Below are 25,668 nucleotides of genomic sequence, written 5' to 3' on the forward strand. Positions count from 1 at the left end.
AAACTGTTTGGTGCTCAAGATCACATACAAGGGGGATCCTATTAGTTAAATAAGTCGGTTTTCAGTGGTAGCACTACTACTGAAAGGATTCGTAGGGAAAGTACTCTTTCCAACTGCAGCTCCAAAAAGCATTTCCATCTGGGCTCCAGTACATGTATGCAAGAAAGAGAAAAGATGATAGCATTAGGCAGCTGCATCTCATGCTTAAATCTCCATCTGCATCACAGAAGGATCTCGATAGACAGTGTCACATCAGGGGTCACTTACACAGCACAGTTACAGAAGTTTCAGTAATTTATTTTCTGATATAGCTTCCAACACAAAATACATTTTTTAATTTTTTTTTTAAGACTACACACCTAAGCTCACATATGAGCCACTACTGACAAATTCCCCTTACCAAAAAAAAAAATCCAAACAAAAAGACAAAATTATTTTTCTAGTTTGGTCTCAAAAAAAGCAATAGCATCTTTGAAAGAAACATTATACAAAATCTAGATGAAAAACCACAACGGAATTGTATTCATATACCTCAGTAAATCAGTAACAATAATTAAGATATTATCACTACTGAAAACCAGTGTCGTTTGAGAGCTGTTCTCATTGTGGTCTACAACTAACATCTTTCATAATTTGGTAATAAATCAACTGACATTGCTGCAAACCAGATAATTCTCAATTTTCAAGAAACATGAAATGGCTATTTTTGCATCTGTAAGGACTAGGAGAGTATCAAGTGAAATAACTTGTGTTTGCATTTGTTTCTGCTGGTTTTCCTATATGGTCATTTAGGCAATTATCAGAATCAGATTTGAAATACATGATTCTGCATCATTCCACTTACACCTATGCTCAGTCTAACTGTGAGGGAAGTCTGATATCCTCTATAAATACTTCTGACTGACAGCTCTCCTTCCATAATTCCATACCTTTAGTTCAAATCTATCTTCAGTCCTTCCCTTGGTAAGAAGCATCTACGCTGCAAGGAACCAATGCAAAGAAAACACAAAATTGGTCAGGAAGAACCTCTGATGGACTAAAAATAAACATGACTGAAGGTTGTCATCTGCTTTCTCATGTCTTTCTGAATCAGAATGAACACCTCAAAAATTAGCCTGAAAAAAATGTAATAACTTAAAAATCAGGGTCCCATAATGTTAAAACCACAAGAGATCCTTAGCATATGGGTCACTTTTACAGATATTAGGTGATGTTCATAGAATCATCTAAACATGAAGAACCAGGTCTTGTGTAACCCCATGTCAAAGGAGCTGGTTTTTACCTGCAGTGAGACTAGTTCTGTATCTTGGTAAAATTAGCCCCTGCTCCTTCTTAGAAGCACTCCCCTTTTTTCCCCCTCTCCCAAGCATAACATTTTTAGCTATACAGAACCAAAAATTACAATTTTTGTCTGAATTTAAATATAAAAAATGTCTCGCCAAGTCCAAACTATAATACGCTATGGGTAATAAGCAAAAGCAATAGACTAAGGAGCTCCATTTTTCTTCTGTGCAACAGAACTAAACAATTCAAGAAGGCAGGGCTAGAAATGTGTTCAAATGCCCTTTCTCTCAGGGAGCATAACCAGCCTCCATGGAGAACATCCATCACTTCGCAGTTTCACTTGCACGATGTGCACCAGCAGTATAAAAAACTAAGTGAACAATGTGTCAAAGTTTGGAAGTTCTCCTTGCACGAATAACTTTGTGAACAATATCTATGCTGCAAGTAACTAATGCAAAGAAGCCTGTAACTAAAGTTCAGCCAATACACATTTGTTCCCATAGAATTCAAAAGACAAAACTCCTATTGACTGAGATGAAACCCACTTATTATCCAGAAGTTTGTATTTATGATCTGTTTCAAAGGAGCTCCTCCCTTCTTTTCTCCTATTCTCTCTTACCTTTTTAATAACGTCGGTTCTTTTTATATTTTGCACAGTGAGGGAGGAAATAATTATATGCCTCTCTGGTGACAACTGGTACTGCTCCTCCTCTTGCAAATGGAAACAGCAACTAATTCCCTTGCTAATATTTACTTGTTGTATGCGTCATTCTCCTCTCTGTCAGTTTACTCTCAATAAAAAGGGATAAAGAGATTATGTTCTTCCTTTAGATATTTATTTATGAATAGAACATTTTTAGACACTTAAGAGGGTTTGTTGGTTTTTTTTTTGTTTGTTTTGTTTTTTGGTTTTTTTTTTTTTTTTTTTACTTTGAGAAAGATCGTTCTAGATTCCTGAAGTGAGATACTGCAAAGCCTAGGTTAAAGCAGGACAACTACTTTAGGGGAGAAAAATATGTCCACACAAATGACATGACTATTCAACTATTTTACTTCAGTCACATACATAGCTATTCTATACTAACTCAAATACTCATGCGATCAAATTTTATTGGCATCAACAGTTACGGAAGGTGAATTGCAGTCACATGCAGGAGCATTCATAAAAGCAACATTTTAGAATCACATGTGGGAGAGTTCACACAAAGTCTGCCACAGTTATCTTATAGAATAAAATCCACTAGGCTTAATTTGTTCCATTAACTTTGATGAGACAGCATATCGCAGTCTGTTTACTACTTTTACAGGAACAGGAAGAGATCACATTTTCCAGATGTAGTCCTTCAACTCTATAAATTATCATCAAGGTTTGCCATTGCAGTATTCAGAGCTACACACTTTGTGCTCCTGTCTCATTAAGTCAGTCTTTGGACTGTAAAAAAGATTACGAATAATGGATTTGCAGTTTTTTGCTTTACAATTCACTAGAACAAGAAACAGTTGTTGACATGTACACAATTTTATTTTAAGGACACAGCAATCACAATGACAAAAACAGAACCATTACTTTAATACTGTAAGCTTTCCTCTGGAAACCGACTTGCACACAGTTAGATCTGAAAGCATTTTAAACAATATCTTGGGGGAAAACACAGCAAACCTTAAATATATTAACTTCAAACTTTATGTGCTTATCTCCTCTTTTTGGTAGCTGGTGGCAGTTAAAGCTCTTCAAAGTCATGGCCACTTGTATTCATTGCTTCAGGGTGCATAACCCTTCCCATGAATAACACAGTACCTGTGGAAAAAGTGGGAAGGGAGGAAGAGAATGAAAGATGTCAGAACCAGAAGGAAAAGTTGAGGTTATAAGATGACGAATACTAATGGTGAATTCCAGAGCATCTGGTGCACAATTCTTATAGGAACATATGTCTCGGAGAACTTGGTAGCCATGAAAGGCAATGGATCAATAGCCCTAGAGAAGAGGACCTCTTTGTATTCAGAACTGATACAGTACAGACAAGAACAGTGAGGTCTTCTGCATTTCAGTGCCCCTCTGCTTATTCTAAAGGCCTGACTGAAAACCCACCAAAAATCAACACAAAGGTTCACTTTCATTTCAGTGGTTCTGAGGATGTCTCATGAAGTACTGCCACTGATGTCAAGTGGTTTTGACACAGTACTGGTTTCTAGGCTGGGGGCTCCAAAGGTGACAGCTAACCTTAACTGAAGTGCAAACACTGAATCAGAGTAACCTTCATGATCATTTGGACCCTCACATGCCTGAGCTGCTGGACAACATTCCTCACAGAACTAAAAGTGAGCTCCAGAAGCTCCACACTAATCAGTTAACGATTATTAATAGACAGATACTTTGAGTTCACAGATTGATATTCCACATTAGAAGCATGCAACCCACAACAAGGAATTCTCTATATGAATACTGCTCCCCTACACCATTTAATCACCATTTACATCTTCCCTGTTTTATACATTTCTATCTAACCTGTTTAAACAGGTTATCAATCATGATAAACAAGTAATCAATCATGAGCACTTAGAGTATTCTTGAGAAGAAGGGTAACCATCACAGAATTTTTTCAAAAGGTTTCTAACCTTAGATTTCTAGATTAGTAACAAGCTTTCAGGCTTTAACTACAGTTGTTGGCAATTCTTCTTTCTACATGCAACAACAAGGCCTGTGCAACATTAAGAACTGCCCAAAGCTACCAAGCTCTACTCTGTTCTGATTTAAACTTTTCTTTCGGGGGAGATTTTTGTATATTGAGTATAGAAAAGGGCACATACCCTCCCCTCCAGATACATTTTTGCCTAATTATATGTCTATAACAGCAAGGATACTCAACTTAGTTTTGGTCAAAGAAAACCCCTAAGAGTTGGTATCATGCCTTGCACACAAGTGACCCTACCTAGCTAGACTGTAAGCATTACTGCAATCTAAATAATTTAATAAACATTGATACCTACAACGGGGATCTCAAATACAGAAAAAAAAGGTCAAATTGAATCTACTAGAGTTTGCTTGTAGAACACGTAAGACACCACAACTCACAGACCTATATGACAGTCTGTAGGTGCATAGTAATGTTTTGTCATCCACATCATTAAGACAAATTACAAGTATGAAACTAAGGAATCACTTAATCGTCGCCCATTTTGCTAGCGAGTGCTGTTTTCATCCCTTGCCTGCCACAGAACACTTCAAGAGCACAACAGAATGATAGCTGTAATAACTATCCATTATGCAAATTGTTTGGTACCAGGAATGTATCTCACTGGTCTTACTACAGCCAAGCTCTTACAAAATGCAATGATTACGGATATGCAGGGCAGTAACATTGTATTCCCTGAGGAAAAATGGTGAATTTTTCTTCCCCGGGGTTTTGAATCACATAACTGTGAATATTTTTCAGGATTGTCAGATTTTGGTGTCTTACTTGGAGAAACATTAAAGGGACATAGAAAAGTTGAGTCTTTCAATATTAGGTATTTTAAGACAAATTAAGGAAAATTCATAATACAAGGACAGTTCATTGATCAAAATAGGCAATTTTCTTTCGTATATTTGTTGATGTACTATGAAAAATGTGGAAGTCTACAATATTCTCACCTGTTCTTCTGTTTCTGACCAAAAAGAAAAAGGGATGGTCAACTATAACTTGGGGATACAGCACTGCCATTCTGCTAATGGCAATCATTCCTAAAGGAAAAAGAACATAGACAACTTGTTAAATATCACTGCACATTCTCCTGCTCTTCATGAGAGATACTTGTGAAGCTCATGAGCAGACACTGAAGCCTCACACTCTCAGCATTAAGCATCAGCAAAAAATAGCATGAAAAATCTAACATGAAAGAGACCTACAGAGTAAATGCATGCCTATTTATGCTTTAAGAATGATTAACAATGGAGAGTGGCACAATCTCCCAGGCTGAGGTAGCAGCTTATGAATTTTAAGATCCAGAACCTTAAGGGGAGTTATGATGCCCGCTCACTTGTAGAAAGAAAATGCATTACATTAGACAGCACTGCTGACCTGTTTTAAACAGCTCCAAGCCTGCAACTGATAGTAAAAAGTAACCCTTAATAACTATGGAATATGCAACAACTAAATGGGCTGATCTTGCAGCTTTTAGCTTGAGTCTTTAATGCAGAAGTTGAAAGTAAAATTAACTGGGAATCAGGCAGAATTTGGCTCTTTGTTATTTTTATTTGGAGATACATGGATTTCTCCAGGATGTTATTATTATTTCCCAGTGTTTCATTTACTTTTACATTTTCACTGCACTGTTAATAAAGCCTCATGCATGACAGTAATTTCTGCCCATATCAATGTTACAATTCAACCCAGTTACTGATATTCATGACCAGGGAAGTAATTCTTCCTTTCCTCAAAGACTGGTACAAGTAGAGGCAATTAGAAATCACCTAACCATACATATTGGCAACTAATGTAATTTATTTTCAGGAAAAGCATGTGCTAATGAAGTAAACCAACCACCTGGCCTCCTAGCATTAAGAGGGGCCAGCTATGTTTTTGCATTTAGTACTTCCAATCTTGCATCTCTATATACAAGCTTACTAAGATGCAATTGCAACAACTCTCAACTCTAACTATTCTGGATCAAATGCCTCTGACCATCTCAATTAGCAGGTAAAAAAATTACAATGCTTAAGTTCCATAAAGAAAACATAAATTGCAGTCTGTACCCTCCTGACAATCAGAAGCAAAATAAGGAACAAGAGGTTTTCCACAGGATGCTCAAAATTCTTTGTGAAAAACACCATGTTAAAAAAATGCTAACACTTTTCATTTCCAGAATTCTCCCTGAAAAGCAGTACTGTGTCTTCATGCTACATGCTATTTAGCTTTCCTGGCTGTACAGCAAGTCAGTTTTCAAAAATTAATTAACACAGAATAACCAGACATTTGATTTAGTTCTGCTTTTCAGTCAGGTACCTGAGGCAGCAGCAGCTTCTGATCCTTCCTCATTAACTTCTAGAAATGCCTTGTGAAATGCCTTTGCAAGGTAAAGTTCCTTGTTATCTGGAGAGGAAAAGGAAACATATTTTGAGTGGCTCAACAGTAAGACTAAAGTATTTAAAAAAACCCAACACAAAACAAAAACCCCAAACACTGCAAAAAACCCCAATGCTATTATCCACCTTCTATACCACAGAGGGAAGGGTAAAGAGCTTTGTGCATCAGAGTTGCATTAAAATACCTTCTGCCAATACCTTTAACAGCACCATTTACCTCGCTTAAATTTGTAGTGCTCTCCTACACTATGGATATTAAAATAGCTTGGCACTGCCTAGAGCACCAGTATACCAGACACAGTAAAAGACAATCCTTGAACACAAGATTTTAAATGCAACTATTGGGAAAAAGGGTTATGACGTTATATGGCAAATACTTATACATAAATAATTTTATTTCTGCATTAGGTGCAATATAGACTTCCTCCAGGAAAATTAGGTATTTTCTTTCTTCTTATCATTATATTTGAAAGAAGCTGAAGATAAATATTTATTGCAAAAACCACCATGCAACTAGTTTTTTTTCAGTCTTGTTTGTTTTCCATCCTTCTTTGTCAGTCTTTTAATTTTGGTCCAAGCCTACTCCTGCTTAAGTCAGTGGATGTTGCATTACTTTTCTTCAGTGGCTAAATGATCAGACCTATTGGAATACTCAGCACCTTGCAGGAAACAAGGCACGTAACACCATTTAATCTGTTTGACTAAGTTTCATCAGTAAGACATAACAAGGATTAGATATACATTTATTGTACCTGCATAAAACCCGCAGTAATGACAGAGCACAACTGGCAGTTAAAAAAGGAATAAAAGCTTTCTCAACAGGGAGATACACAACCATGAAAATCTAATCTAACCACTCCAGTGAGACAGCTATACTCTTCTGCATTTCTGATCCTTCACAAAATGTTCAACACCAAAACTCTTAACTGAAGGCTGACTAAGGAGGGAAAGGTTGGGACTATTGATCTAATTGTTACCCATTTATTTTGGCTGTCACAACAATAGCCACTAGCTCTAGTAACTAATGCAAGCCAAACTCATAGAAGGCAGCAGTTTAAAATGTCTCTCCCCAGCATGTCTTATTACTGCTATCTACACTCAGAAATGAAGCAAACCTCCTAGTTCAGCTGCTTAACTCAGTAACAAAAGCCCCAAATAATTCCCCTTGGGATTGTGCGTAGGAAAACATATGCTAAATTGCTAAATACTGTACTAGTTCTAGGCTTCAGTTCTAAGCCTTCAGTAATGCTATCTTGAAAGCTAGGATAAAGTTTCCACCGTGTTACTTTAAAACATGGGACATGCAGCATCTACTTATCTTGAACACTAAGTACAATTCTCACAGCTTTTGTCTCCTTAACTGTTAACAGAAAGGCCACCTGAAAACACAATGTGGTTGCATTCCAACACTAACATCACCTTTAAGCCTCAAGCATTACCTGTAAAAAATAAATCACAAGCTAACTAAATACTACAATCAAGTGTTAAATAATCATCCGCTGAAGCTTCCATTCCTTAGGGACCCATTAAGACTCAAGTTTTCAAAAAGCGTTTTAGAACAAACACTGGATGTAGAAGAACATTTACGTAGGTGATAATGGATAGATACCCAAGGCAAAAAGGGTGACAGATCCATGCACATCAGTAAGTCCTGTTGTGCATGTCTCACATTATGTGTGTGCTGCCTTTGTAAACATGTCAGTTAACAGGATTCTTGGCAAATTTATTGGCCAGTTCTGCAAATTCTACCTTCTAGGCAACTGTATTCTGCTATCCTTGCTTGATTCCATTTTAAAGCTCTATTGAGCATTTGAGCTATACAGCACATACCAAAAGAAAACAGCAACTTTGTAGCCTTTATAGAAAAACACTGATTTGCAGTTCCTTATCTTAAACCCAAATAAATTTTTATGTTTTATAAACAGACAAAGAAATGCCCATTTAGCCTAATCACGTATTTCAATCACGGGGGTTTTTTTTATTACAGCACTTAAGCCTGCTGCTGTGACCTGTAATATTCACAGCAATACTCCATATTTTCATCCTGAATGCTTTATTTTGCATAGCCTGGTGGTGCTTACGGTACTCCAAAGTATATTTCTGGTCAGAACACTTAGCACCTTGGAAGACTGGTCTCCACCTGATGAGTTTATAGACCCTAATTCAGACAGCATAAACTCTGCTAACATTTACCATCAGGTATAACAGTAGGCCTACTTGTAAATGTATTCAGGATCTGAGTATTAAAAAAACCCAACAATATTTTGTTAAGTTGACATGACTATAAGAAGTGCCACTGCAGATGAGACCAGTACGTCCAATTAGTCTAGCACACTGCGCCATCTATAGTATTATTGTTGCTTCAGAGCAAGATACAAGAAGTTTTACAGGTGAAAACTACAGCACCAGTTACAAGAGAAAAATACCCTCTCACCCAGCATGTGCCTTATACCCTAAACTAAGTTTCTCATACAAAGAATATACAGAATGCCTTTATTCAATGTAGTATAGTTAGCTTTGAGTGCTCTGAGGCAATTTTTTTTTTTTAATCCTACCAATCTCATGACCTCAAGGAATACCCAGCAAAGATCTCTGTGGTTAAGTTTTCCATAAGAGAAATATTTTCTGTTTGGTTTCAATTTGTTGCCTTTCACTTCATTGGATATCTTTGTCCTTGGATGGTGAAAAGAGCAATTCCACATCCCAATTTACTTTCTCTAGACTCTTCTCTTTATATTGCTACTATCACATCCCTCTCATTCATCTCTCCCCGAAGTGAATGAATCTGTTTTCATATGGAAGCATAATGTTGTCACTGAGTGTTCAGGCAGTCGTCTCTTTGTTCTATTTTGTGATTGTCAAATCACTGACTGCAATACTTCAATATCACACATATCTTGTCATTACTATACACCTTTCCTTTATGGCTTTCACTGTGGGTAAGGTGGGGCTTACCTGAGTATCTACTATCACATCATTTTTCTCTAGCTTTTTTCATAAAAGCCAACATGATTTGATTGTTAGCTTCTCAGAAAGTCCCATGGAGATCTGGTATCAAAGTTTAAGCTTTCTGCAGGACCTAGCCTAGATACTCATTAATGTGTGGGAGTAATCTGAAGCTTACTTCTAATGTACATAACTCCGTTAGCATCACACTTCATTTGTCATTACACTCCATATGCTTGCAAACTCCTACTCATAGCTACCAACTGGTTGCTCCGCAAGTCTCATTTTAAAAAAGCATGCAGGTTTATTGGCTTTTCTAGCTTAGGTTGTCCCAGAAAAATTATACCTACCTCAGTCAAGACTTTGAAGAGCTATTTACTGGACCGATGCTCTTCTAACTACTTTATATTGTGAAAGTAAGTCATTAAGATCACTTTAGTCCTCACTGAAATGCATGTCACCCCGAGGTTAAAAGCAGTTGCCATTTAAAGCATTATACAACATTAAGAAATATTATAATCATTTGAAAGAGAAGGGGAATTTTAGTACTGAAATTAGTTCAAGGGTAAGTCCTAAGAGGTGTGAAAATACTCAAGTAGCAAGTTTACGTGCTGTGTAAATTATGAAATCCCAAAACCCAGAAGTTGTTTCAAGATTATTTTGAACACCTGATGGAATCAGAGATGCAAATAACACCTGTCAAAGTCTTCTGCTGAAAGTGAGAGTCAGAATACATGCAACTAGACAGCCAAATAAGAATGTCCTCCTACTCACCAGTGTTAATTGACAAGGAACTTAATTTCTGCAAGAGAGTAACCTTTAAAATGTGCATTTGGATTAATACTTTCTCTTTGGTTGCTCACAATCCAGACATCCCAGAAGGTAAAGCTGACTCATCTATTTCCATTTTTCAGATTGAGTGCAAAAAGCAAAAAATTCTAAATATTGAAAAATAAGTCTGTAATCCTGCCATTTGATTTATATCCACTAAACCCACATAGAATTTTACTGAACTCAACAATCTGTGCCTGGATCTGATTACAAGATTAGGGCTGTTGTTGAAATTGCAGAAGGCTTTCCTTGACACTAATCTAAAAGCAAGAGTAATAGGAGAGGGGGAGGAGAGTATTTTTAAACGCAACAGAATTTCTCAAAAATCTCCTAAGATTTCTTTTATGATTTGTATCTTCCTAAATTAAAAGTGTCCAGACAAACATTTTGTTCAAATATCTGCATTTAAGGCTTCATGAAGTGCCAAATTTTCCAGAGGGCTGATGCTGAGAAGCATGCAAACTTCTGGCTTCAACTTTCCTGTTACCTGACATACTATTCAGGTATTTGTAAAAGCAAGCTTTCAACATTTTCTTCATGATTTTTTTTCCCCCTTCCTCCTCCCTCCCCATTTTACATTGTGAAAATTGGAAATAGGAAACATATTCTGTATTTTAATTACTCAAAATTTCACCTCCATAGCATCAACAGCAGGGTTTTCATTAAAGACATTACTTCAAAAATATTTTCTTATTCTTAATTTATGAATGACCTTTTCATCACCTGGTGGCACATGCCCTCTTAAATGAAAAGCAAGAATGTTACAGTAAAACTCAGGAATTCTCTCTATACACTGCTCTACATTACTTAATAAACAAGTTAATCTTCAAATGGCAGAGGAGTTAATTCAGTCACGCAAAACATGGCATTTTGATTTTGTACAGTACAATTGTCAAAAATGTAAAACTTTGAACAAATTATTACTCACATGGATTAAAACACAAGCATGTTCCAATCTTTCTGCTAACCTCTCGACTACAGAATTAGTCCCCAATATATAGGTGAATTTCACATGAAATTAAATAAGAGCCAAGCACTGCCTTTGTGGTTCAATCTCCCCTACGTATTTTCCGTTCTCCTTAGTACTTTTCCTCAAGTAAATACTTCTATGTACATAGACCAGAATTTATTGGAAAGCTTGCTTTTCTTTGGGGTGGCAGAGAAACTGAAGGTGTTTTTCTTCAGAAAAATGTTATTTCTTTAAAGAAGGATTTTTCATTTATTCAAATTCTTTTCACATTAGCTAACTCTAGCTTTTCCCACAGTTTCACTGGAAAAGTGAAAGCTGCAAAACAGTGGAAAAAGCTACATGATACATTGTAAACAACATTTCAAATTTAGCAAAAGTGAAAAGGATATGAAAATCACAAACATTTCTGCTGTAAATTTTTAGAGGGAGTTTACCTTCATTACCACTATTCTCAATAAGCCACACAGGTATGATTGTTTCCAGAGTCAGACAATTAAGAACAGGTATTTCCCATCAGCTAAGGATTTACCTGGCTGATTAGGCAGTAACCCATAGAGCAAAAAAACCCACCCCCCAAACCCCACCATACAGGGAGCAGTATATAAGCATAAATTACAAGAACAATGACAGCAATGTTACATTGTGACATGCTTCTAGATAGAGAACAAATGGGTTTGCCAAAATTCAGGTCTAGACAGACCATACTAAATACACTGCCTGAGTGGCTACTTTTGTCAGGCAAAAATGAAAACTTCTCAGGCAAAGATGTCTCTACTGCCTTTTGTGCCACTTCAATACCTTTTAGGTGTTATTAAAAGCATAAATATCTCATTTCCACCTCAATTTCTAAACGTATTGGGTATTTCAACTTCTGAAAATAAAGTGTTGACAACATATTGAAATAGGCAAGCAGCATATGTGACTAAATTGCTTTTATCTCAGAACACTTTCTTTCCTCTGCTGCTTCTATACAGCAGGTATCTGGGGAGATGACTAATTGTATAACAGCTTAATGCTGTGAACAAATAGCCTCTGGAGATAAAAAGATGACAACCCCCTTGTTGTGCGAATCCCATTTGCCATCAAGGCACTGAAGCCATATATTGCTCTAATGTGCACCTGCCTCTTGCATAGTGTTACACTTTCTCTACATTTCTAACGAGATCCAATTCCAAAATACTCATAATGAACCTCCCCAGGTCAAAAATCCCACCCCCTGATTAATTTCTCCCCTGCCCCAACTGCTTCTATAGTAAGCAGACTCTTACATGATGCAAAAATCACAAAGGATCAAAAAATTGCTAGCAGGTTGGGTGGTTTTTTTCCATAAAAACACTTTGAAGAGCTTGTTGGTTATCCTTAGGTGATTTTAGTACTTCTGCATATACCTTGAGAGACAACACAAGATCCCCTTACCAGACATCGCAGTGAGGTCAGCACTACTGCTGAACAGCTCCATAATTCCGAGGCCTCTCCAGACATCTTTCAGATCAATTTCCTGTTCTACTGTGAACCTGGAGAACATAATAGAAAATTACAAGAAGCCCAGATGTAAGCAGTACTTATTGTTATTAGAAGGTTAAAATTTCCAGAGAATGACGACTGAAACATCAAGGTAAATAACGTAAAGTAGGAGATTGGGGACTAGTAGTATGGTATAGTGACACCGTCTAAAAAAATGCTTACAAACAAGTTAGTTTACTCTCACAGCTAGTTTTTTTTTTCTAATGCAGAAGCAATCAAAAAATATGCTAACAGAATGTATAGTCCCTGATCAAAAAACCTCAGTGCAAAATTATGCAGTAGCTAATGTAAAAGCTTACTTTTTATACAGAAGGTTTACTATAAAAACTGAATTTAATTTTACACATACTAGAATAGAATATCAAATAAGGAAGAGGACAGCACAAAGTTCATAGACAGCTGTTGGCAAAGAAGGAGCAAGAAAGTAAGAAAGATACTCCATTTTTATTTAAACAGTATAAGCAAAGACCATCAGTAATGAACGTGAATATAAAGCATTTCTGACTCAGCTTCTAATTACTCTGGTGGCAAAATTTTAATTGGGTTTTAATTGTAAGTAAAGAACAGGGAAAATAAATAGTTAGTGCAAATGCACATGAGTATAACCTGGCAGGATTTCAGTGTTAGCTTGCAAAGTCATATTCTAGGCTATGTTACTATGCTAGAAGGACAAATTGAGATTTATCCTGAGGGCAAGATTTTGGGCAAAAGCTTGTTCCATTTACAAAGACTGCTTTTCAAACATTATAAGAGTTAAGCCTGTCATCAGTAACATAAAAAAGACTCAAGTCCTTTATGCATGTCCAGAAACAGACTGGACAGCTGGAGAAACAAATAAATATGTCAGAATAATAAAAAGAATGGTAGCCCCAACCACAAAATGCCAGAAGTCTACAGACAAACACAAGAGACTATAAATGTTTGGTATGGGTGAGTTACGGGTTTTCTGTAGAATGACAAAACAAATTATTAGTGATTTACATTATGCTGACAGTGACTGGTTATAACTATACAACACAAAACATGTAGTCCATAAGGTGCTGTTACAGCTTCTCCAGCAAGCCATTCAGTCAGAAACAACTCTGCAATTACACTGCAGTCCTTAGTGATGGATTTTACCTGTGCTGGAACCAAATAAATGTATGATACCGTGGTACACACCAGCCTTGGCAGCTTAAAAGAGAATAATCTGGACATCAAAAGACAACTGGATAAGGGTCAAGTGGATCTTCCTCACTTCCAACATTTACACAGAATAAGAAAAATCCAATACACAATCTACATTCATAATGAACCTAAAAATGTCATTAGAAGCCAAAAATCTATGATGGAATAGATATTAGTCATTACCCAGAGAAGAATTTTATGCAAGTTAATATAAGATGTGGAGATAGTTCAGGATCAATAAATCACTGGTGGCATCACAAGTGTTCATGTACCCTGTCCAGACAAATTCCAGGGTATGCCTGGAATAAAAACCCAAGAACTGATTCTTGTGATTTTGTTGTTTTGGCAGTTCTCAAAAGAATCAGAAGAGACCAACAAAGATCTGTGTACTGGAGGAAGCTTCCCATGGTGTTCTGGCATATTCTGCAGTCATTGTGGCAGCATTTGTTAAAAAAAAAAAAAAGTAAGTGGCATTATCTTAATGAATGAGATGAGGAGATGTAGGTACACATATGAGATGACCTGAAAACAGCCAATAGAATTTTAGGAAATGGGTCCTGTTAGCTTTCTTCTCCTCTTAGAAAGCTGTGGACACTCAGACTAGTCAAAAACTACAGAGGCAGGGAGGTCGCAAGACCTTATGCACAATTTTAGCTTTAAGCTAAGGGACAAATCTACAAGTTGCTCATTCAAATTTCTCTGGCTTCTAGGCTCCAAAACTACAGACCAGTTTTACTCTCCTACACACTTGAAGTATGCCCAGATCTATTTTAGAGACTCGAGTAAAAACCCTAGGAAAGATTAATTGAGGCTTGATTCCCAATGCTAGAGTTAAACAGTACAGAGGTCCTGTCTGTGCACATTGAATAAATCCAGAGTGAATAAACCCAGAAATATTTTCTTCTATATTAAAACTACACTATAACATTTTTGAAAAATACATCCAACTGTATGTACCTTACAAACATGCAGAAAAGGCAAATTAATGTTAAAATGCATTTTATAAAAATGTCAGAGTGGTGTATTTTTCCCTTTTTGGCTTTTATTTCACCACAGTTTGTATTAAACGTACCAAGCTTTAAAAACAATTTAGCTATTAACTAGCAATGTCAAACTAGTAAGGAATATCAGGATACGACAGTAGCAAGAAAAGTCTGCATGAAAAGCAAAATTTGAGGTCACAAATAAGAAAAATAACTGCAAAAAAGCATTTTTTCCAACTGCAGAGAATCACTATAAGATATAAATGGAAATCAGGTGGGTTTATGTCTCTGGACCACTAGACAGAAAACACACTTATCTGCTAAGCAATGAATTGTGACCTAGAAAGAAAGCATGACAGAAGATGTTTTTGCATACTAATCAAGGAAGAGGTCTGGGAGATGTTTTTTGGAAAAAAAAAACCCAAACAAAAAACCCCCACCCAAACCATAAAGTCTCAACTGAATATGCACCTGAAAAAAGAAAATTCAAACAAGTTGACTGATTATATTGCTAAAGGATACCTACATGAAGGATAGCAGCAGTCACTTAACTACTGGACAGAGGCTCTACCCCTGACTGAAACCTCTGGAAAGGCAAATACTGAACAAGTGGATGAGTGAAGGTCACTACAATATCTATAGAAGTGAGCTCCTGCTTTTTATGACAAATAATGTAGACTGAAAACATCACATCAGCTGTATAAATACCAAACTATCCCTTTACAAAAATAAAACTAATTACTTCCCTTCTCCCCTTTTAGTTTGTCTTATGGTAAAAACCCACTCTAATCCAGTATTCAAAATAGTATTTCCCCTCCTTTCTCACATGCTCTGAAGAACGGTGAGAGTTACAGATAAGCTATTAATGATATTTCAAATATTTTAGCTGGCATCAGAACTAGCCTCCTTTGAAAAATAATAGGGCTGCTTTACACTTTGAAATTTAATTTCAGGCTACACAATCAGACGTAAACATTTGGTATGAGTTATCCTGCAGTCATATTTGGATTTCTTTGCATTCCTTATAGACAGTGATATAGGTATTCAAAAATCAAAGCTGACAACCTAGAACACAGAAGAGACATTCAGTCTCATTTCCCAAGCCAGGCATTTGCTGTACCTCCAGACTCTGGAAATGCCAAGCCACATGATACTAGCCCTGACACATGGTTATGTGCAGTGTTTGTCGCATATAACGAAACAGATGGTCATATTTTTTTACCACAATCTTTTAGGTGTTTCTGATGCTAAAAATACTATGAAAAATCAATTTCAATACTTCAGTATCAGAAGTCATGGAATAATTCAGCTGGGAGCATTAAAAAACCACAAAGGAAAGTCTGAGAAACAGACACTGAAGAAAAGATGAGGTATTTTCACCATAGGACCAGAACAGAAAAACTGGTCTGTTGAGTAAAGAGAAGAGCTTCTGTATTTAAGCAGTTCTAGAAGGTTCACAAACACACACGTTCATGGATATATCCTTCTACAGACCACCTTAGAAAGCACTGAGCAGAAAGATATTAATAAGGGATACTGACTCTGCCTATCAGCTGTTGGCCACAGTCAAGGAGAAGTGAAGCTGTGAGTTAGCTCTATATTTATTTTTACAATGTTCACTTGCAAAGTCTCTCTACTTCCTACACATAAAATGCAGGCCAAATAGCTGAACAAAAATAATTCTCTTGACTTCCACCATCTTTGGATCTCTCCTACATGAAATGAAGAACAGAGTGAGATGCTTAGGAAGTAGAATTAGATTGAGAAACTAACAAACAGTTCTCTGGAGAGTTTAGCAGAGAATGATGATACTTTCATGAAATTGAAAACTTACACAAGCATTAGATTAAAAGGATGCATTTATGTCACCGACAGTCTCCTTAGTTATATATCTGAACCTTTAGGTTTTGTATAGAGCATTAACTTTAACATACCATATCAGGCCATCTTCTATTTTAGAGACTTTCAAGACAGAAGAAAGATGGCTTCATCTTTTGTGATGCTGTGCAACCCTTCTGAAATGCTGAATTTTTCATTAAGTCCTTAGACAGTCAGGATCCACAGAATCAAGACGGATTAGGGTACACCTAGTTATACAACAGAAGTGAACTAGAGCCTAGTGTGATTCATCCCAAAGGCTATAATCTCAAAAATTACTAAGAGTTCTGAATAAGCAAAAGCAAGAAATTCCAAGTTTTCAGATTGGCTCTAATACATTAAATTCTGCAGAAAAAAAGCAAACAAAGGAATGGCTCCACTGCTTGAAATCAACAATATTCTTGCTTGGAGAACAGGCCCTCAGGATCTGAATCACTATTTTAACGTAGCAAGCAGTCTACAATACGAAGCTGCCAACTGATATAAATTCCAACATTTTGGCTGGAATTTCAGCTACGTTGGCCTGAGGTGCTAGAACTAGCCTGCATGATTTAATAGCCTGAAAAGAAACAATGCAAGCAAAGCCCCCTGCCCCCAACAGCAAAAACAAATCAAAACCTCCATACAACTGCTCTGACCAGGTGATGCAAGGCAGATTATGGTTCTTTTTCTGGCAAGGTCCTTCTATCCAGGGCTAAATATGGGCTGCAGAAGTTGGCTAAGTAAGTATTTCAGTGGGACAGTTTTATGCCTCTTCCGGGACTATCTCAAGAACAATCAGCACTGGCCTATTCCTCATGAAAAGGGGACTCAAGAGAGCATGTTAAAAAAAAAAAAAAGGGGGGGGAATGTCTGGGTTTTTTTGGTTTGGGGTTTTTGTTGCTGCTGCTGTTTTAGTTTTTGTGGAGTTTGGGGGCTTGTTTTTTTGGTTTTTCTTTTTTTTTCTGAGAAAAAAACCTTCAGCTAAAACAACTTACAATTTCAACGTCATCTAAGGCATTTTTAAGGTATTTTAAAAGTATAAAAAAGCAAGAAAGTCATTATAAAGAGCTGGGCACACTGGAACAATCCGTAAGAGGAGATCTGCAGACTGTAGCAGTGTTATTAGGTACTAGTTCCTCCTATGCTCTTCAAATAATTTATGTTAGAGAGACACCTTTGTAAATTAGATTCATGGTCTGTTTCACTCCTATGCAAAAAGTGGATTAAAATGTTGATCACTTTAGTCTGGGTTAAGCTGGAAACAATGATTTGAAAATGAAAATGAGAAAGTATAATTTAACAATTCTGTACAAATCTCTCCTTTGCTATTAAGAGGAATAATACACAATTTCATTTGCACACAGATAATGTAGACAGAAATTGGAAAGTTGTGATTAACTCTGCTTTGGCTAGTCATTCAGGTCTTATTACAAATGTATAAGTTTAAAAAATGTTCACTTTATAATTGGATAGCATCTTTCAGGATATAAAAATTTAATTTTATTCCACTGCTGCTTTCAATTTCTCAGAGGACAGAGCCCGCAGGCCACATTTCATAACATGGCTTTCTGAGTCAGAGCATAAAATATTTATGAAGTGTTTATTTAGAGCATTGATAAAATCCTGTAGATCACCTCTGAATCCCTAATGGAAATCCAACACCTTAGGAACATGCAATTAATCTTTGGAATTTTTGTAAGGAAACTGCAGTATTACTACATGGAATTTCAAGCTCATGATAGTTATCTTTTATAATCTGAAAATAGTGAAGGTAATAGCACCTCATTGTACTGTTTTGCCTTTGTACAGCCTTAACTCACCAGTGTTTACCAAGTTCTTTGAGGTTCTTGGATACGAGAGACAGGCATGACAACTAGCCTGAGTATGGAATAAATAAGGACATTTTATGACCACAGAAAACCTAGGCCTCAAACTCACTTCTGAGAACATGGCTACAGAGCATCCTACAGTCTCTGCTTTTGGTTAAAAGCAATCTAAAACCCAAAACTACCTCTATAAACTTAAGTCGAGTCATAAACATAATTAATATGTTTTCAATGACATTCATGCATTTAACTTTAGATACCTAAGCTTCTTAAATTTGGAAGCTAGTTTTCACAGATTCCCTATACAATCAATGGAGAACGACTTCTATTGTGGATCTCGCACTCTAGAAATTCTTTGAGACAAGATGTCCAACTTTAGCACCTGACGCATAGGCTGTGAAATGCTCCAGTTATAAAAGGAAAGCTTAAGGGATGGAAGAATCCTCATATTTTACTTTTCATTAACATCTAGGTAATGTTTGCCCAAGCCTGCAGGAGAAATAGCCTAGGAGAAACACCCCTCCCCTCATTTCTGAGGGGCTGTTAATACTAAAGCTCCTGGGATCTAAAGCTCCAAGAGAAAAACAAACAAAACCCACAGGAATAGTGTACAGTAGGTTCAGTTTGTATAAAATCTGCAACACAGCTCTTTGCTGCTCTCCATGCTTCTTCAAAGGAAATGCTACTTAGAAAAGAATGGAACTCTTACTGTGGGGCAAAGAAAAATAGCCCCCAAATGCTGCCGTTGCCTTGCCACTCTGGCTGCAAGTGTAACAGCTTTAAAGAGAAATGGAATTCCATCTCGAGCTGGAATCAGGACAGACTGACAGCACCACTCCATCTCAACTAATTTATCCTGGCTAGCCTTGTTTTATTGTGCTTAGCTGCAGTTAGCTTCTTGAAAGTGGTCTTTGCTTTGGAAAGGAAGCTGATTAACTGCAGGGATTCTTGCCCATCTCTTTACATGTGAAATATAACAAACTCAAATCTCCAAGTCACCTGAAAACAAAGAACTACTTTCATGATTAAAAGGATTCACTACAGTTTATTTTTTCAGCTGCCATGTACCCGCTGCACAGTGCCACAAAAGTAGAATAAGTAGAAGTGATCCACATCAAACTTGTGCCATATTGTTATATAAACACTTCAATGAAATTGTTATGAATCATTTGAAGGACAGCATGATCCAACTACACATTATTAGTGACGTTTAGTAGTAAACAACTCTGTTACTAAGTCAAGTGTAGGGCAAGCATGAAAAATATTCAAAGGTAGATGAAACAGAATTCTAGGAAAGATTACTAAGTGGTATATGTCAGCAAATATGTCACTGAGCTCACACAAGTTATGTCTGTAAATGAACTGACAGAAGTTTCATCCCTTCTGGTAGTAATGTCTTGTTACTCTATTGCTCCTCTAAGGAAAAAGAAACCAGCACTTATTACAACTAAGAAAAAAGACAAAAGACACAAATTGACTGGAATTACCTCTCAACACTCAACCATTTGTATATACACAGACACACACCATTAGAACTTTTTAAATTAGCAGCACATAGAAATCTAATTAGGACCTAAATGATACATTTTAGCTTTAGTTAATTCAGACTTGCAATATTTCTATGGCTCCTGTGTAAACGGAACTTACCAGTAATGAGTTCTGCAATACTCTGAACATCACTCAAGGTAGATATATTCCTGATGATGAAATTCTCCTTTCTGGAGCTTACATATGAAAGGGGTGCAAATGCAGTGCTCATCTGTTGCTCAAACAACCATCATTCTGCACTGCATGCCCCCTAGGCTGTCTTGTCAAAGCAACCTTTGCATGGGTGCTACATAACTGCAGACTTGATCAAGATGTTCAAATTTTACCTACTCTGCTACTCCAATCAATTTGAATGCAGTCTTTCCCCTTCTATTGACATGGCAGCATATTCTCACCTTGGTAAATACACTTCCACTTTTTGCTTCTTTACAGAATTAGCCCATTCATTAATCAACGAGGCTTTGACCAGGGGTTCCAATGTGACCAGTGGAACTTCCTGTCTGGAAAGAACGATCATCATACTAATCTCATCTCCCTCATATGGTATTTCCAGAACTTGATAGATACCACCTGCTTCATTGGAGCCATCACTGAACTCTCCTAAAAGAGAAAAACAACAATAAAAAGCTATCAGTAGTATTTTCTTGTCTTCACTGGAGATAGGGGAAAAATAAAAGGCTAATACTAGGCAGTATTTACTAGATCCTGGAACTAGAAATGACCATCTTTATTCTGTATAAAATTTATATTGGTTTCTTCATCACAGGATTTGAGGCTTACATCTGCTTTCTTGAAGAAAACAAGCTTATGCAATCACAGTTTGTAGATAATCACACTACTAAACCTATTACCTAACTTCCACTGGTTAGACAGAGAAGTCTAAAAGTTGTTAAGGCTGCCAAGAGTTTTATGGAAATGGGCAGAGGTTTTTTTATTCAGGAGAGACAATTTTTCAATGATGAGACTGAGTGAAATACTGCCAACGTTAGACACCGTAGAACCGACTTAGAGTTCAAGCTCAGGATAAAAACAATCATTAGTTCTACTGTTCAAAGAACCCCTATTTTACCTTTCTAAGGATATTACAACAGTAATGAGCAAACATTATTCATTTTCATAGTTAGCACAGCACAAGAAAAATATTTTAGTGAGAAGCAGGACTAGCTCACAAGAAATGTAAAAAGGTTAGATATAATAGATAAACATTCTGAAATCCACCATGTGGCACCAAACACATATCTAAAAAAGTATTCAGGAAAGAGGTCATTATAAATGTTGCTATCTAGTTATAATACACAAGCATGCATATTATGAAAAGACATCAAAATCAGAATCCCTTCACTGGACAAACACCACATTTAAAATTCTAGGTGAAAGAACTGACAACAATACAAATGAGCATTACTGCAACAAACCTATTAAGGTAAGACTTACTAGCTTTAAATTGCTAAAGGTTCAACTCACCATAGTAAAACTCTCCCTGCTGGTACATCATTGGAATCTGCACTTCACTTTCATCATCTTTAGTAAAAGAAAAAGTTCTTGTATTTTCAGGTCTGAACTGTGATTTCCAATTGCCTTTAAAGTAGATTGCGTTGATGAGAGCCAAATGAGTTAGAGCACCAAAATCTCTTGAAGACACAAAATCTTTGATCATATCTAAGAAGAAAACCAACTGTCAGTCTGCATGTCAAAGCTGTCTTAGCTTGAAAAATGCAAGAAAATAAAAAGCTGTGCTAACATGTAATTTCCAATTCAGATGTTTCATTAAATCTCAAATTAAACTACCAGTGTTTTGTAAACCTAAAATCACAGTGTAGGTGCATAAACCCTTCCATCAAGTACATGTTAGTCAACTGTTTCTTGATCACTACATAAATATATCCTACAATGAAACCACGTGAAAAAGGGGTCACATAAGGAATGTTTACACTGGTGCTATAATACAGTTCAGCACAATTGTCTTAAGGTCAGAACTTCTACAAACTTTGGCTCCAATCCAAAGAAGCACTTAAATGGGTGCTTAATTTGAAGTGTATAAGAATACCCACTGGAACCTCACCTGGGCCAATTTTGAAGGAAGCATTCAGTTTCAGTAATGTCCTACTGACTTCAAAGTAAGGAGTAATCATAAAAAAACCACATAAATTCACAGCATTTGTTCCACTGACATTAGCTCTTGAAAAGCAAAAGAGAAAAACATCTAGCATCTGCTCTATTCATGGGAGGTATGTCAGCTGAGCATGGCAGCTGCTTTGCTCCTACTCCTAAATAAGTCATTTACATCAGAATACAGTACATTACCTGCTTTAGCTCATCTTAAATGGCTTGCTTTTCAGCAAAATAATTCTGAGTTTGTTAAATTTGGTGCACTGACCAGATTTGTCACTATTCTTGAAGAATTACAGCCTACTTCAGATAGCTTCCTTGCTCACTTCTATTTTTAACTGATACTGCAATGCAAGGTGTTAAAATAAACACACTCCTCAGTCTGATTATTACTTCTTAATCCATGGTTTAACACACAAATTAATTCTGCTTTCTGGAGCATATGACACTGACTAACTGGTCTGAAATTTGTGTACCATAGGCAGTATTTCTTCTGGGTTGCTGTTTGTAATTCATTTTATCTAGAACGTTCTTGGAAATGAGATGTGACCGATACTGCCATACTCATTCTCCGTGGTTGGAAAAAAAAAGGAAAAATTAAGAAGTTTTTCTGTTCCTATTCGGTACATCATATTCCCTTATATTTTTCAGCCACATCTTGTAAATACACTAATATAATGTTAAGAATTTTTCTGGCCAGAGAAACTTTCACAGTTATGTTTTCTGCTCCAAGCCTCCCATCACGCTTAACATGCTAGAATTGGAAACCTGCCTGTCTTGTACCCCTTTCCTAATGAGAAAGTGAGCCTCCTCTGTCAGAGCTGGCAGGCAGGAGAGAATGAGATCTAGTGGTCAGAGACTAGGCTGAGGGACCGTTACTATTGCAACCTAACACTGAGACCCACAGCCGCCTTTGTTAGTTCTGCACAGCTCCTTCCAGGGCAATGGTTATGAGCTCGGTCAGCACATGTGGCAGGTGTTAAGCAGGAGAACTTGCTGTTCTTTCTACAAGAAAGAGAATTTTACTTTTCATTCAGACAGACACCACGTTTCTCTGAAAACACTGCAATCTGCTGCATCACTCACATTGCCTCTATTTCTGTAGCTTGAGATAAAGGGCAGAATTTACTATGAATATAATAGCTGCAATTTTCCCTTGGAAAAAACAGATCATTTCCAAAATGGAATAAAAGCATTATATGAGGTGTTTTTCCACTTTGGTGCCATACATTTCCATAAAGCATTATGGATTCTTAAATGCTCAGACTACATGAGGACATGTTAATTCCTTACAGAGGATTCTGGTACCTTCAGACTTACAATGGTACAACAGGCCCCTGTTGAATTACTCTTAAAATATCAACTTCCAGAGTGTCAGATGAACTAGAATAAGATTATGCTTTGATCCGTACAACAGGGGACTAACTTTGCTCCCGTACCTTGAGACTCTACATGTATTCAGAAAATGTCACATCTTTGGGATTCCACAAGCAAAGCGAGCACTATATCACGCAGATCTGAATATGCTTATTTACAACTGTGTTTTTTGTGCTTACTCCCCTGCTGCAAATTTTTGTTGTGAAACTCTGTTGACGGTCTTCCTGAAATCAACTACTCTCTCAACATGCTATCTAGTTTCCTCACATTGGAAAAGATTACATTACAGGGTCTGATTTTGTGGTTCAAAATTATCTTTTTTATTTCTTCGTTTTCTAATTTCTAAGTACCTTGTAACTTTGAGTTCCTCAGGGAACTAGCAATACTCCATACATCCAAAGCCTAGGCTAATAACCCCTTTGTAGACAACTTTTCTGCAATTAGCAGTAGTACTTATCTTTTTTTTTTGTAATTTAATACCAAAATCAATATTACAATACTATTAAAAAGCCTACTATTAAAACATTCTCCTTCAATAAATGTTACAGGTACTTCAACATAGTAAGATGGGGAAAAATATTCAGCCAGATACTACTATATGATTAGCAATAGCTAATATTACTTAAGACAGATCATTCCTGCACAGGAAAAAAAAAAAAACTTCACAAAGAGCTGATGCTAGAGTTCTTTTTATGGGAGGAGATACTTTAGTCTCAAACAGAACAGATAAAAGCCAAGGCAACAATTCAACAACACTGTATAACTTTGGAAACACAAACACTTACTGCAGAAAGTATATAGAAGAATGACGTGGACTTACTATTTGTATGATTCTCCACCCACTTATTGATGTGGGTAGCTACAGCTGCACTTTGGCTGAAATCTATATTCTCTACTTCAGCTTTAAAGTATTTTTTCACCAACTGCAGAAATTTGTCACTGATATGAAATCCATTCTGCACATAGAGAGAGTTAGCAATATTGAGAACATAATGACTTTCTTCAGTAGTTGCCATATCAGAAAGGTCCTTCAGGAAGGTAAACTCCTCACCTGAGGAAAGAAAAACAGCTTCAGTGTTTCCATGTTTTTTCTGCTGGAAATTCACAAAGACATTTTATGGGGGGAAAAAAAAGCAAGCTGTGGGTTTTTTTTAATAAACTTGTTTCTAAACCTACACACACCTTCAGATCTGAAAGAACAATCTACAAGGCAGAACATATTATTTAGAGCTTATTTCTTCTACTACCTATAATTAGCACAATTAACGAGACACTTGGATCCCATCACAGACAAAGCTATCAATGTTAATCCTTTTAACATTAAAAGAGTAATTAAAATATTATTCTTACAAGTGACACTTGTATGTCTTGCCACCACAAATCCTTAACAGAATTTTTGTTACATCCTAAAACCCAGCTGTTTAAGGAAAAATGAACTTCAAGTTTTGAAGCTAAGGACTTCCCCACAGACTTCTCTCTGCAAAAAACAGGTCTAGAATTTCCCAGGATCCTGCATGGGGTAGACAGAATCATTTGCTTGGGTAATGAGGAATCCTGAGTAGGATTAAAGTAGTCTGCTTTAAGATAGGAAGCTTGTACTGTTGTATCATCTACCTGAAGCTGAAATTCCTAATTAAAAAAAAAAAAAACAACAAAACCAATGCCAAAACTTAAAAATTGAATGCAATGATATATTCCAAGCAGAAATCATTGGAGTACTTTCACTGAATATCACTCATATGCAAGAACAGTGAACGGCCCAGCTCAAATCAACTGCATAACTTCTTCAATTATAGCTAAGAGATAATTTACCGATGTTTTATATGTGCTGTGGTCTCCACAGAGAGACATTGTGTTCAACAGTACCACTGCGCAGACATCTCAAACACTTGTATTCAGAAATTCCTCCCCAAGATCCTTTCACTGAAGACTTAGAAGTCCAGTACATTGTATGAATGAGAAATCTCATTCAGGTTTTAAACCAATTACTTTGATATCAAAATTCATAGAAATTGCCTCTTCAAAGTCATTTTTTGCCATTCATTCAAGCCCTCCATTTGCAGTCATATTACAGTTGCTTGCACTAACAGAGTGTGCTGGCACTCCACAGCACAGCAGTACATCCAGATGCATGACTTAGCTCATCCCATACTACAAACAGGACGGTGTGGTAGTATTGTT

At 36.7% G+C, this 25,668-nt stretch overlaps 1 protein-coding gene across 1 annotated transcript in view; it reads right to left on the reverse strand.

Moving 5' to 3' along the window:
* Positions 1-276: 276 nt before the first annotated feature.
* LOC104324176 (neuroserpin) overlaps positions 277-25,668 on the reverse strand; it is a 53,074-nt gene continuing 27,682 nt past the window's right edge. Inside the window, exons 3-9 of the mRNA XM_069792789.1 lie at positions 24,308-24,538; positions 21,466-21,660; positions 20,397-20,601; positions 12,510-12,607; positions 6,267-6,353; positions 4,916-5,005; positions 277-3,082 (exon numbers count right to left, since the gene is read on the reverse strand). Of these exons, the coding sequence (XP_069648890.1) occupies positions 3,006-3,082; positions 4,916-5,005; positions 6,267-6,353; positions 12,510-12,607; positions 20,397-20,601; positions 21,466-21,660; positions 24,308-24,538 (983 nt within the window). The 3' untranslated portion in view covers positions 277-3,005. The remainder of the gene's footprint in view (positions 3,083-4,915; positions 5,006-6,266; positions 6,354-12,509; positions 12,608-20,396; positions 20,602-21,465; positions 21,661-24,307; positions 24,539-25,668) is intronic.

This window comes from Haliaeetus albicilla, chromosome 9, assembly GCF_947461875.1.
Source record: "Haliaeetus albicilla chromosome 9, bHalAlb1.1, whole genome shotgun sequence".
Classification (NCBI taxonomy): domain Eukaryota; kingdom Metazoa; phylum Chordata; class Aves; order Accipitriformes; family Accipitridae; genus Haliaeetus; species Haliaeetus albicilla.